We start from the raw sequence: 14,826 nt of genomic DNA on the forward strand, positions 1-14,826 counted from the left end.
ACGAAGAAAATCATAAAGAAAATATTTATGGTATTATACTGTATTTATAAAAAAGAAAAAACAAGGCACACATAAGTGGTCCTGCACAGTTCACACCTGTGTTGTTCAAGGGGCCGCTGTACTACGAAAAATCTGATAGGGCGCCTGGGTGGCTCAGTCGTTAAGCATCTGACTCTTGGTTTCGGCCCACGGCATGATCTCACAGTTTGGTTCCCGAGTTCAAGCCCTGCATCGGGCTCTGCGCTGACAGCGCGAAGCCTGCTTGGGATCCTCTGTCTCCCTCTCTCTGCTCCTCTCCCCCAACATAAATAAATGTTACAAAAAATTTAAAGAAAAATCTGATGAAAAGCAAAGAGAGCAGAAAGAGATTTATGGACACTCTACTCCACCACCATCATTTTTCAGATCAGGAAAATCAAAACCCAGGGAAGTTAAGTGACTTGCCCAGGGCCACATGGCCAATCAGCAGCAACAGAGACACTGAAATGTGGGCCTCATAATTTGTGTAATGATTTGCGTAATTGTGCAAATTTGCATAAGTGTGCATAATTGTGCAAAATTTTCCCACTGTAGCAAGTTACCTCTGCTCAAAAGCTAATGAGTACTAGCAATCACTGCTTACCTTGCTACCTGCTGATTCTGACTCCCTGAACTTCATGTTTCAATCAAGTCACTGCAGAGGGGTCCAGAGTGCACCACTGTGGCATGAAAACTGTTCTAAGCTGAAGGTATTTAAGAATAGGCTCCCCCCCCACCCCGAACTCTCTTATCTCCCTGAAAGCAGAGGTCCCAAAAGAACTCAGCAGTCGGGGCACGTGGGTGGCTCCGTGAGTTAAGCGTCCGACTTCAGCTCAGGTCATGAATTCGTAGTTCATGGGGTTGGAGCCCCGCATCAGGCTCTGGGCTGACAGCCCGGAGCCTGGAGCCCACTTCAGAGTCTGTGTCTCCCTCTCTCTCTGCCCCTCCCCAGCTCATGCTCTGTCTCTCTCTCCCTCAAAAAATAAACATTAAAAAAAAAAGAAAGAAAAGAACTCAGTAGTCGTAAATCCATTGTCTTGGGATAGGATTTTCTTTCTTCTAACCAGGGAAGATGTGACTCTTATCAGCTGAGAGGAAAAGTCTCAGCAGACGTTGCCACAAAACTATCAGACCTCCCGTTTGCTGTCCCACAGGCCCCTTTATCTTTCCTAAATCACTGGGTTTCCCATAAGTGCCCTCTCCAGCTCCCCTGCCCCTCATAAGAGGGGATATATACCTCCATCTCTAACCACTTGCTGGAGTCACTTTTTCCTGTGAACTCCCACTGGTTCACATGAAGAAAAACCCGTCTTTTCTCTTGCTACTGTCTTTTGTCAGTCAGTTTAATTCCACGCTCCCCACGTAGTAAGCCTAAGGGGGCGGGGGGGGGCGGGTCTTTCCTCTCTGACACTACACCAAGGGAAAATATGAGAAATCATGAAACACTATTATTTTTTTCACTGCATATGAAAAACAGGATTATTATGGAGAGTTTAACTACATTATTAAACCAAATGGCACAATTTAAGCACACAAGAATTAAAAGGTTCAGAAACAAGGTGTTAGAAAGGTCCAGAAGCAAAACAAAATTACAGGCAATGAGTAGTCTGGCTGGTAACAACTCTACATGTGGTTTTTTGGTTTGTTTGTTTTGGGGGGATTTTTTTTGTTGGGTTTGGGTTTTTTTTGTTGTTGTGGTTTTTTTTGCACTTATGCAACATGTGACATGCCTCACTGAAGCTTTGCTAATGCAGACAGGAAAACAAGGAAATGGGCGTAGGAAAACAAGAGGTTGTCTTGGTTGTTCAGGTAAGAAATCCTTCTGAGACCAAAACACACTCCAGGAAGTGAGGAGGCTGGATAAAAGCAGGTATGCTCAAAGCAGGAAATGACAGAGCAGGAGACGTGCCAGGGATGATCCCTTTAACACGTACTGCCTCAAGTGTCAGCTACTGCTCCCACTGGGGTGGGGGTGGGGGGGGGGGTGGGGCACAGGATATACCTAAGAACAGCGATTCTACTAGAACTATTTCTGCAGTCCCACTGAAGAGATAAAAGGAGAAACCAGCCTTTCTACGTGGCATTGCAAAAATTAGTTAACAGGGCAATATATACAATCGAAATGTCCCCTTTACTCCTAGCAAGAGGGAGAGACAGTGATCTTTAGCCAGAAGAGACTTACATCCCTTGTAAAAACAAATTTGAGCTTTGATGCATGTTTTAAAACTGAATCTCCTTTTGGCAAAGTCTGTGTACTTCCGAAATAGACCGAGGTGCATTCCAGGGAACACGGTTTGACTGTGATCACAGGATCATACCTGCAACTACAAACCCCCGCCACCGCCACCGCCGCCAACATTCCCCGACAAGTTACAACCTACCCCAGACTCCGCCACAGCTGGTGGTGGCCTACAGACACACTGAAGGAACAAGCAGTTGACCATATCCGTGCTGTCTCAGATTCTTTCTGGCCTTTAAGACGTGACAGTGAGGGTGCTGAGCGGCCATGCCAGAGGTATGCCCACCGCGGCTTCTCACAGTCCAGCAGCCCAGCAGCCAGAGCTTCAGATCAATCCAGGGCTCCAAGCTTGATTGGCCAATTCACACCCAAGTCATAAGCCTTTGTAAACAAACTCTGCAGTGGAGTGGCTGACCTTTTAACTCTTGCTTCTCTGGACAGTTGTAAAGTACTTTCCCTACTCAGGAGCCCTGCATTTTTTTCTTCCCACACAAGGTTCCTTCCTTTGCTTCCCAAAAGTAAAAAGCCAAGGTAGATCTTAATACCTCCAGTGAGATACTTCAAAACATTTTTTGAAACTACAGTGAGAGTAAATTATTAACACAGGAAAAAGACTGGCACCAAAAACCCTGATGTCACGTATATATCCATTTAGAAGCTTGGTCTAAAGGAAGTATATAGGATTAAATAGCAAGAGTTGTGGGTTGAATTCTGCCCTCCCCTCTCATAACAGGTATGTTGAAGCCCCAACCCCCAGTACCTGTGAATATGATCTCTTTTTTAAAAAATTTTTAAGGGGGCGCCTGGGTGGCTCAGTTAAGCGTCTGACTTCGGCTCAGGTCACGATCTCACGGTCCGTGAGTTCGAGCCCCGCGTCGGGCTCTGGGCTGATGGCTCGGAGCCTGGACCCTGCTTCGGATTCTGTGTCTCCCTCTCTCTCTGCCCCTCCCCTGCTCATGCTCTGTCTCTCTCTGTCTCAAAAATAAATAAAACATTAAAAAGAATTTTTAAGTTTATTTATTTTGAGAGAGAGTGCAAGCGGGGAGCGAGGCAGAGAGAGAAGGAGAAAGAAAATCCCAAGCAGGCTCCGCGCTGTCAGCACAGAGCCCGATGTGGGGCTCGATCCCATAAAACGTGAGATGATGACCTGAGCCGAAATCAAGGGTGGGACACTCAACCAACTGAGCCACGCAGTCTTCGGAGATGTGATCGACTTAAAATGAAGAAGTACTGGATTAGGCGAGCGCTAAGCCAACGGCTGCTGTCCTTAGAAAAGAGGGAAATTTAGACACAAAGCAAAAAGGAAAAAAAGCCCTAGGAGGACAGAAGCCGAGATCAGAGTGGTGCATCTATAAGCCAAGAAACTCCAAGCACTGCCAGCAAACACCTGAGCTGGAAGAGGCCAGAACGGAACCCAGACCTCTGGCCTGTCTGACAATGAGAATAAAAGCCTACTGTTTTGCGCCATCTAGTTGCTGGAAATTTGTTACAGTCGCCTTAGGAAACTAATACGGCAAACTGATTCAGAAGAAAATACTACAAGCAGGGAAATTTAGATGCTTTGAGAAGATGGAAAAAAAACTAAAGCAGAGCTTTTACACTGGACGAGCCAAAAGTGTTCTCAAGACGCATACTAATACAATCAGCAAGCCTCCCACGTTTTCACAGGTTCTCAGTGCCCCGAACACCATGGGGAATTCAGGTACAGCTACGGAGCTGGAGGTGGGACGAGAACACATCTCGACAACTCGTGCTGCAAGGCAGTAACGACAGATGTGGCTCTTGACCACCAAGATGTGCCAGAACTACACCCGGCATGTGTTCCCTTACTTAATCCCCACCGCCACACCGCGAGTTAGAACTACTCATGACATCCTACCGATTCAGACGTTGGAGCGATGACGTGCTCTGGTTGACAGAGCCAAGGGAGAGCGGCCCCGTTTAACAACCAGTCTGTCTGACTTCAAAATCTCCGTCCGTTCCACTCTGTATCTCTGCGTCCCTGGCATATGCTCGTACGGAAGGAAAATAGAACTTGGTAGGTCTTCCTACCCTCAGCTGTAGGGCTTCTTGGAATGCAGGGGTGGGAGCTGGGGGGAATGACAGGAAGGGAAGCTCTGTAAGTGCCCCTGCCATCTGGGGAAAGCTGGAGACCCCTTCCCCAATGACATGCATAAAATAAAAATATAAAGTAAGCTCATTACTTTGAAATATAATTATCAGAATATTAAAAGGATTGATATAATAGTATAGACAAAACACAGGGATTAAGAGTACTGGCAATAGGGGTGCCTGGGTGGCTCAGTTGTTTGAGCGTCCAACTCCTGATTTCAGCTCACGTCATGATCTCACGAGTTTGTGGGACCAAGCCCCGCATCGGGCTCTGCACTGACAGCACGGAGCCTGCTTGGGAATCTCCCTTTTTCCGCACCTCCCCCACGTGCACTCTCTCTCTTTCTCTAACCCTCTCTCTGTGCACCTTCCCTGCTTTCACTCACTCTCTCAAAAAATAAGTTGATAAACTTAAGAAAGAAGGAGTCTTAGCTGTTGAATAAGCGAAGAGATTTTAAGACATCAGTGATATGAAAAAGATCTGTGGTTTCTAGGAGTGACAAAATCACAGGTGTTGATAAAATCGCTCCGGTTTGATGCCTACATTCATAATTTAAGGAAATGCTACACTTCACCTACAGGGGAGTGAAATTAAAGCCCCTACTCCCAAATTTCTGCTGACAGAGCCCTGGGATGAACTGGGGTTCAAAACTCTCCGTTTACATAGTCTCACTTAAGACTAGTCTATAGCACCAGCTCTGGGCTCCAACTCCACAGAAGTATAACTCTGGGCCTTATATATTACAAATTTAAAAAGTGTTCTCTCAGGGGTGCCTGGGTGGCTCAGTCCATTGAGCAACCGACTCTTGATTTCAGCTCAGGTCATGATCTCACAATCGTGAGATGGCTCCTTGCGCTGGGTGTGGATCCTGCTTGGGATTCATTCTCATTCTCTCTCTCTCTCTCTCTCTCTCTCTCTGCCCCTCCCCCACTCACATGTGTGTGCGCATGTATGCACACGATCTCTTTCATAAATAAATAAATAAATGGCATCTCACCATTTAAAGCTATATGTCACTAATTTCCCTTAAATGATGTCACTTAATTTCCCTTAAATTAATGTATCATAATAAAAAGGATTTTCCATAGGCTTTTTTTTTCCTTTTTTTTTAGTATGGGTATTTTATCTGGATTATAGAGTGCTTGGAATGGGATGGGTTATAAGTATACGTCCTACGATTCTAAGTGAGGGCGGGAACTCATAGGATCCCAGATCAGCTACAACTTTTTAAGGAGCTCAAAGTAAGAACAAGAAAATCTTTACATATTTAGAAAGAAGTCTGAGACTAATGACATTCTTCTCTTTTTGTTAAAACACTAAAAAGACAATGTTTTAGTTACTTAGAAATCGTAAATTTGTATTTCTAATCTACCTAAAATTATATTTTCAGGTTAGTAAAGAAGGCATTGTTATACCCATTTTGGAGACGAGAACCCAGTTCACAGAGAAGGCACCAGATTTAATGAAAGACAGGGAATGTGAGAGATCAGGCACTTCGTTCAATTTCATCTTTGCAAGGCCAGCACTAGACACGACGTGCCCCCCGTTTATAGATACAAGGAAGACGCAGTACGGTTTATTGCAAAAAGTCTCAGCAGCAACTTGCACAAACACCGGACCTCGGTAGCGTCGCTCCATAAAAAGCCTCGGTGTGCTCATCACTTCTACATCTCTCCACTTCCGGATGCTGCTTCCCCTCGCACTTCCTCTCTGGGCTGCTGGTAGGTCCTCATCAGTGTGTGCACAAGCCCGTTTCCCCAGACTCTTCGTCTCTGCTGCTTCCTCCCGTTTCCCGTATCACATCTCACCTTTACTCTTGTTCTCAGCTCCACTCCCTTCTCTCCCCTCGTGGCCCACACTTTTCCCTTAAACTGATCACATACGGAACGCAAACACTGGGGTTTTGTTTGACTTCCTGAGTCATGTTTGGTTTCTTCTCCTGAATTTTTAGAACGCGGGTGGAATAATCTTTCTTTCTCCAAAGCTTCCTTTTCTTTTACAGACCTTGCTGGTGGTGGCGGGGGGGGGGGGGGGGGGGGGGCAGGGGCTGTACTAGCATTAAGGGGATGGCGGGGACCGTACCAGCCTTACAGGGATGGCGGGGACTGTTTTAGCATTACGGAGGTGGCAGGGACTGTTCTAGCATTACAGGGATGGCAGGGACTGGACCAGCATTGTAGGGGTGCATGTTAAAAATAGCCCTCCCACCACCTGGGTGTTCTAATTCTGTCTCCCTAACTTTCTAGGGTGCACACGTCTTTTCCCACCACACTTAGGCTAGTTCAGGAATAAACAGTAAGGCTGAGGGACTTCTACGGTGACCCGAGCAAGGAGAGGAAAGAGGCAGCCTCTGACTTAGTATGAAATAAGTAACTGGCCAAACACTCATCACTCACCTAACGACCACCTTAAAAATCATGCATGGTCAGGCTGGCTCCGCTCCACCTTTCAAAGTTTCCTCTAGTTCAGGGACCATGCCGGGAAGGGACAGACACCATCATAAACTTGTCCCTTCCCGTCTTAGACCCCAGATTTGGACTTAGCCTGGAGGTGGACGGGGCCTGGGCAAGAAACAGAAGGAAAGTGGGAACGTATTTACTGGATGTGTCCTTCTGTGGCTCAGGGGCACAAATACATGTTAATGCTGGGTGACATTCTTACTAACAAGCTATATCTTTAAGACACAAGGTTCCAAGCTGTAGGAAGACAGTGGTTGTTGGAATTCTGACAGCAAATGAAACACAAATGATTAACCAAAAACTGTTCTGATCGTTAGCAAATGAGATTACACACACATAGAGAATTTTGACACACCTCTTAAAAACTAAAGAAAAAGAGAGAAGAAAAGAAACAAATGCAATCTGGAAAACTGTGGCCTTGTCCCTTGGGTTCAGGGGATAGATAGGTCATTTGCTAAGAAAAATATTATACAGTATTAAAAACATTTAAAAATATATTAATGCTTCTTAACGCCCTTGAAGTAAAACGGGAGTGCAGTGGACTTCAACTGTCCTTGCCTGGTGAAACTGATGATAAAAATGCTAAAACAGAGCTGGTGAATCTACAACTTGTTTTATAGGCAGAATCGCTCATTCACTAGAAATGCAAATATTGAGGTTCATGAGGGAACACAATTTAATACGCTTAGCCCGATTCTGTACGCGTTAAGAAGGCACTTAAGTATGAACATTTTATTTTTTTTTTTATTTTAAAAATTTTTTATTTATTTTTGAGACAGAGAGAGACAGAGCGTGAACGGGGGAGGGTCAGAGATAGAGGGAGACACAGAATCGGAAGCAGGCTCCAGGCTCTGAGCCATCAGCCCAGAGCCCGACGCGGGGCTCGAACTCACGGACCGCGAGATCGTGACCTGAGCTGAAGTCGGACGCCCAACCGACTGAGCCACCCAGGTGCCCCAAGTATGAACATTTTAGACACCACTGACGACTTAGAATACCAGACTGAGAAAGCAGTGTAGCTGAGGTCATCCTCATTTTATGCAAAATCAAGAAATGAGGTCTGCGTGACTGTGGTGAGCCCCATCCTGACCATGCCCCATGCCCCTGACATCGCGGGAGGGCGGTCACCACTGACCCTGTGTGAGCACAGGGCTGATGAGGAATTTCCCCCCCCAGGGGAAATAATCTGTGTAATAATCACCTAAGGCAATTCCATTTTCTGGGCTTATCTAAAAACTCAGACCATACTACTAAGTCAACAGTGGCAAGACGGTGGTGAGTTTGACACCCAAGCAGAGAAAATAATAGAACTGTAAGCTGTACTTTATGCCTGGACTCATTAAGAGTGAAGACACATTTTTCAGAGAGAGAGACAGAGTGCGAGCAGGGGAGGGGCAGAGAGAGAGAGGGAGACACAGGATCCGAAGCAGGCTCCAGGCTCTGAGCTGTCGGCACCGAGCCCGACGCGGGGCTCGAACTCACGAACCACAAGATCATGACCTGAGCTGAAGTCGGACGCTTAACCAACTGAGCCACCCAGGCGCCCCCAGAGTGAAGACATATTTTAAAACCATCATATTATAAAATTAACATATACAATGATCCCATCTTAACATCTTGAAATATATCTCTGAAATGCATGCTGAGGAATACAGAGGTCTACTCAAACTTTCTTTTTTTAAACTTCTAAAAAGCATGATTTTATAAAAACTAACTTACTTTCCTCTTTTCCAAGTACTTACTGAGCACAACTAAATATTCCAAAATCATGAACCATGTTTTAGATTTGAATCTATTAGAAATCCACTGTTTTTCTAAACCCTTTTGAACATTATAGATTTTTTTCCTAATCTGTTTTGACTTTTCTTGTACAGAGAAGGTAAAAGGACCCAGGACAAGAGGGTGAAGAAAAGTGGGCAGCAGACGACGAGGTCCCGGCTGATTCTCTAGCGGAAGAAGATGGAGAGAAATGTCTGTTCACAGCATTGCTGGCATGTCCAGCCATGAATGACAGCAAACAAACATTCAAATCAATGGCCCCACGTGACTTCAGAATCACGAAAACCAAGGGTTTCTGGATTAAAATGCGGAATAGCAACTTCACAAACCATGAGTAATTAAAAATGCTTCATGCATGTATAAAGGGGTGAATGGCTGAGTTGATGGACAGATAAATGAGCGAATTAATGGACAGTTCTGGGTGGCGAAGAAGCTGTTCCCTCTCTACATTCAGGTGTGAGTTTATAAAAATGAGCCTGGTCTAAGTTATTGCTTAGTTATTACCACCAAGTATTTCGAAACCCGTAACCATGTTCCAGATCAGGGAACAACCATCCGTTCCTGTCTCCTTCATAGCCGCTTGAACTGGGCCGCCCTGAAAGCAAACTGACTGCAGCTTTCCTCCCCTTCTTGTCAACAACCCGTCTTGGAGGCGCCCTACTTAGTTTCAGGCATGCGAACTACAAGGTAATGGGATCTTTTCCAAAAGGAAGTGTCCTCTGCTGGCAACAGAATGTAAAAAGAAAGGTTTGGGACTTTGAAGAAAACCTCTCTTCTGTATTTCAGTCGACGCTTGCGGCATTACTGTGCTGGAAGGAGAAAGAGAGAAGGCGAACAGGAGGCAACAAGCGAAGAGCACACAGTGACGGCGAGTTGGACGAAGGAACCCAGAAGAGGCAGAGGAAGTAATGGCATCACATGGATTCTCTCTTCCAGCAACACTCACTGATGGCGGATTGCGTCACTTGCCTCGAAACTTGCAAGGGTCCAGGGGCACCTGGGTGGCTCAGTCGGTTGGGCATCCGACTCTTGATTCAGGCTCTGGCCATGACCTTACCGTTTCATTAGTTCGAGCCCTGGGTGGCTCAGTCGGTTGAGCATCCGACTCTTGATTCAGGCTCTGGCCATGACCTTACCGTTTCATTAGTTCGAGCCCTGGGTGGCTCAGTCGGTTGAGCATCCGACTCTTGATTCAGGCTCTGGCCATGACCTTACCGTTTCATTAGTTCGAGCCCCGCATCAGGCCCGGCTTGCGCTCTCTCTGTGTCTCTCAAAATGAATAAACTTTAAAAACAAATAAATGAGTAAACTTGCAAGGGTCCAGCCAATGAACCTAATCAAGAAAACACTGACCCTAAATTGGATGTGTTGTTCACCAAGAACGCTTCTGCGGTGAGTGCCTGGCCTGTCTGTACAGGGACGGTCGCAACGGTAAGGCGAGACCTGCAGACGGCACCAGTGGCATTTCTCTTTATTTCTACTGAGGGATCTGAGAACGTGTCCTGGTGCAAACAAAACATCTTGAAAAAGTTTAATTCAAAACTTGCCAGTGGGAGAATTATAGATAAATAATTTATAACACAAAAAGAGTAAAAATATAACACCAAGTATACAACAGAAGTTTGTTATAAGCAAATGTGCAATAATGTATATTACATATTGGAGAACGGGGCTGGAACACCTGACCTCAGTCACAAACTGTATTTAAGGCTCCAGGCCTCCTGTCTCCCCACCTGTGGGGCTGACCTACATGAAATGGTGGTACACAGACCTAGGGTCGCACCACTGTCCACTGTCCAAGGTGGCGTGCTTCAACCCTGTGTCAAGTCAACTACCAAAAGAAGCTGCCGGAAGCTAAGCTGAGCTGCTGAGCCCATCCTCAGTAGCCAAAAAAACCTCACCTAGAAGAAAACGAAGAGGAAAGGCTCTGACTTGGGCAAGACTAACTGTGGCAGGAACTGGCCCACGCTCAGTGGGAAGAACGCCAATCATGGGAGTCAAAAGAGAAAATGGAATGGAAATGTATCAAATATACCAGTGTTGGAAACAGGGCCTTTACGAATCCCATCTCATTTAATTAAAACAACCTACGCAGTAGATACTTACAGGCTTCTGTTTTACAAATAAGAGACATGATGAGATTCCACCAAAGATCTGGAAACTAGCAAATGGCTAGAATTTAATTCTATGTGCCAGCTGCCAAGCAGATGGTGTTTTTTGGGCTTTCCTCCCCATTCTGAGACCTGGTTCTAGGCCCAGCTGCCACTCAGCGGCTGTGTGACTCTGGCAGAAGGGTCTTACAACCTTTCTAAGCCTCAGTTTACCCATCTCTTAAGGCAAATACAAAAATGCTGGCCTACTTCGCAGGGCGGCTATGAAAACCCAATGCAACAATGTTATGTGACTTTTATTAGCTTTAAAACTGTTATATAAATGCAAGAGGTTACTACTGATACTTGTATTTCTAATCTATTTTTTTACTGATACTTTTATTTTTAAGAGACAATTACTTTTTTTTTTTTCAGAGAGAGAGAGAGAGAGAGAGAGAGCGAGAGCGCGAGAGCGAGCGGCAGAGAGAGAAGGAGACACAGAATCCAAAGCAGGCTCCAGGCTCTGAGCTGTCAGCACAGAGCCCGACTCAGGGCTCACACTCACAAACCATGAGATCATGATGTGGGCCAAAGTTGGACACTTAACTTGACTGGGCCAGCCAGGTGCCCCAAGAGACAATTACATTTTTAGACTTCCAAATGAGTTGGTAAAATTCCGGTTTCCAGCAGTGGGTGGAGCAACTGCTCAACATATTTTTTTTTTTAGATTCTTAAAATTGTTTTTTTGCGGGGGCGCCTGGGTGGCTCAGTTGGTTAAGCGTCTGACTTCAGCTCAGGTCACGATCTCACGGTCCGTGAGTTCGAGCCCCGCGTCGGGCTCTGGGCTGATGGCTCAGAGCCTGGAGCCTGCTTCCGGTTCTGTGTCTCCCTCTCTCTCTGCCCCTCCCCCGTTCACGCTCTGTCTCTCTCTGTCTCAAAAATAAACAAATGTTAAAATTTTTTTTTTTTTTTTTTTTTTTAAGTAATCTCTACACCCAACGTGGGGCTCAAACTCACAACCTTAAGATCAAGAGTTGCATGCCCCATCGACGGAGCCAGCCGGGAGCACCTTCTCAACACGCATCAGAGCAAATTCTTTATACCACCATTTCTTGATTAAAAAGTTTTAATTTCAGTCTTTTGCCAAAAGGAAATGTTTGTATTCTGTATGAATTCATATCCATTTGGTAATATAAATTCACATCCAACTGATTAATACAGTTCAATGAGAGAAACAGGATTGTAGGCTACCTTTTAACTTTTTCAGGAACAACTCTTACCTAAAACAAGAGTTAACTGGGGTACATCTGCGAAGAGAAAAGCCCAAACCTAAAAAACAGGACACTTAAAACCTAGAGGAGCCCACAAACTTAATACCTAGAGCCTCAGCCTGGACAGCAGATCTCAAACTTCAGTGGGGCAAAAATAATTCCCCCGGGTAGCATGTTAAGAGTCCTGATTACCGGATCTGGACTCCAGTGATTCGAATTCAGTAGCTCCAGGTGGCCTCAAGGATCTGTACTGTTAGCTTGTATCTTCATTCCAAACTTTGAGAAACTCCAGTTAGACAATCAGAAGTAATTTGCAAAGTTTAACTGGTCTGTGTTGAAGTATCTGACCAAAAGCACCAATCTTAACGATAACAAAGATTGTGATTATGATAAAGCCAGCTTTATTGAGTTTAATGTGTTCCAGGCATTGTGGTGTCTCCTAAGCACTATTTCATTTAATCCCGGTAAGTACTATTGACTCCATTTTTAAGGAAACTGAGGCTTATGTAGGTCAAGGATACAGCTGGTTAGTAGGGAAACCAGGATTTGAACTTAGCCCGACTACAAAGCCCACCTATTTTTTATCCCAGAGTTCCTCCACCACTCAGAAATGCTGGCATTGGTGGCTGGCAACCGCATCAGTGCTGGTTTCCTAGGAATTTACCATCTGGGAGTGTTCTTTCCTCTGCAACTTATCCGAGCGTCCCCACCCCCTCCCCAGCTTTGCTATTATTCTAAATGAAGGCAACGTTCCCAATGGTCATTTGTTCCTGGACTGTGAGTGGTGGGAGAAACACAGGTAACATTTAGTTTATATAGCAACACGTGGCAATTTGCCGTTAGGCATTTCTGCCAATTAAATCTATGGTAGTCCTTCCAGTTGTCGTGGCAACTGTGTGTCACATGAACGTGTGGAAAAGTGATTCCCAACCTTGGATGCTCTTTGATCTTAATTATTACAGGGAAGTTAAGATGAGGAAAATGAACCAGGAGAAAAAGATATACTGGCATCGTAATCATCAAGCTAAAATTTCCCCCCCAAAATACTGACACTCCTTTTCTGTATTTTATAGCTTTATTAAGGTCTTATTATGCATTAGTTATGCACAAATTAAAACGAGGCACCAAATAAAAGTAAATAGTAAAACCTTAACAGATACACTATAATACCGTTTCATATCATTTAAGTATTTCATTTGTTTAGGAAGTTTAACAGGAATAGCATTAATATGGTACAATTATGAATATGATACATTACTATAACTAATACCTGACTACATATGGTTATTATGGTAATTCTATAAAAACTAGACTCCTGCTCAGTATATATAGGGATGTAATTCTGTCTCCTTCTTCCTCCCTTGTTTTTTCATTTTTAAAGCAATCTTTTTTTAAGCTAAGTTCTAAACCCAATATGGGGCACAAAGAGTTGCATGCTCTACCGAATGAACCAGCCAGGTGCCCATTACCCCCTTGTTTCTAATGGGAAAATCCTACTTGATGACATTTCACCAAACAAAAACTGTTCTAGAAACAAGCCACTTTAAAGTTCAAGAATGACATGATTATGTGTATAGACTGTTCTTTAGATTCTCCATTTTTAGAAATAATTTTATTTATTTATTTATTTAAAAAAAATTTTTTTTTCAACGTTTATTTATTTTTTTTGGGACAGAGAGAGACAGAGCATGAACGGGGGAGGGGCAGAGAGAGAGGGAGACACAGAATCGGAAACAGGCTCCAGGCTCTGAGCCATCAGCCCAGAGCCCGACGCGGGGCTCGAACTCACGGACCGCGAGATCGTGACCTGGCTGAAGTCGGACGCTTAACCGACTGCGCCACCCAGGCGCCCCTAGAAATAATTTTAGAAGTAGCTTCTTAAATATATAAAGTTCAGTAGCCTGTCAAACACTGAGCACCCATTCAGAAATACTTTGAAACCTCCACTGCAAAAGATATACCCCTGTTTATGTAATGATGAACATAAATCTGTTTTAGAGTAAGTGGAAACTTCTTTTTAAAAAGACCGAAAATGATGACTTAATTGTTAAAAGGCTACCTTCACATTTAGGCTCATGACCTGTATTTTATGATTTCATAATATTTCTGCAAAGAGCTCTTTTTCTCTTTCGTTCTTCTGCAAAAAGGAAAATAAACCAACACAAAACACCTTAGGAGAAACTACACACAAACTAGCACAAGGATGACTAACAGAAAGCACACCGATTCCCTTTACGACATCCCACGGGGTGATGCTGAACAAATGCCCACCCCAGGGTTGCCCACTTAGGGAATACGGTATAGCAGGTGTCCTCGTAACGAAATGTTAACTTCACTAGAAAAATATCTTTAAAAGCACAAATAGGGGCCACCTGGGTGGCTCAGTCAGTTGAGCATCCAACTCTTGATTTCAGCTCAGGTCATGATCCCAGGGTTATGGGACCAAGCCCTGCATTGGGCTCCATACTGAGCGTGGAGCCTGCTTAAGATCCTCTCTGTCCCTCCGCCCTTCTCCTCCAGCTTGTGTCCTCTCTCCCTCTCTCTAAAAAAAAAAAAAAAAAAAAAAAAAAATTAATTAAAAAGTAAATAAACAAATAAGCACAAAAAATATCATATTTTCAAATGATCTTTCCAATTTTAATTGCAATTTCCGTGATTCAAGTTCTAGAGCATCTATGTCAGAGAAAACTGAGAACCCAGTGGAGTATGGAAACTTATATTCTCTGTAACGTGAAAACTGTGGACCGTTCAACAAATTGTTGAAGGTGGGATATGAATGGAGGTGGGATAACTCAATGTCCACATGACAAAAAAAAAAATGAAGCTAGGCCTTTACCTCACATTGTACACAAAAATT

At 44.4% G+C, this 14,826-nt stretch overlaps 1 protein-coding gene across 6 annotated transcripts in view; it reads right to left on the reverse strand.

Moving 5' to 3' along the window:
• SPATA13 (spermatogenesis associated 13) overlaps positions 1 to 14,826 on the reverse strand; it is a 340,694-nt gene that overhangs the window by 54,880 nt on the left and 270,988 nt on the right. Inside the window, exon 1 of one of the 6 annotated variants that reach the window (XM_027064554.2) lies at positions 2,400 to 2,976. The exons of the other annotated variants lie outside the window; for them this stretch is intronic. Coding sequence (XP_026920355.1) covers positions 2,400 to 2,462 — 63 coding nt within the window. The 5' untranslated portion in view covers positions 2,463 to 2,976. Of the gene's footprint in view, positions 1 to 2,399; positions 2,977 to 14,826 lie in introns of those variants that run through there. 6 annotated transcript variants of the gene reach the window in all.

Source organism: Acinonyx jubatus, chromosome A1, assembly GCF_027475565.1.
Source record: "Acinonyx jubatus isolate Ajub_Pintada_27869175 chromosome A1, VMU_Ajub_asm_v1.0, whole genome shotgun sequence".
In the NCBI taxonomy this organism is placed as follows: domain Eukaryota; kingdom Metazoa; phylum Chordata; class Mammalia; order Carnivora; family Felidae; genus Acinonyx; species Acinonyx jubatus.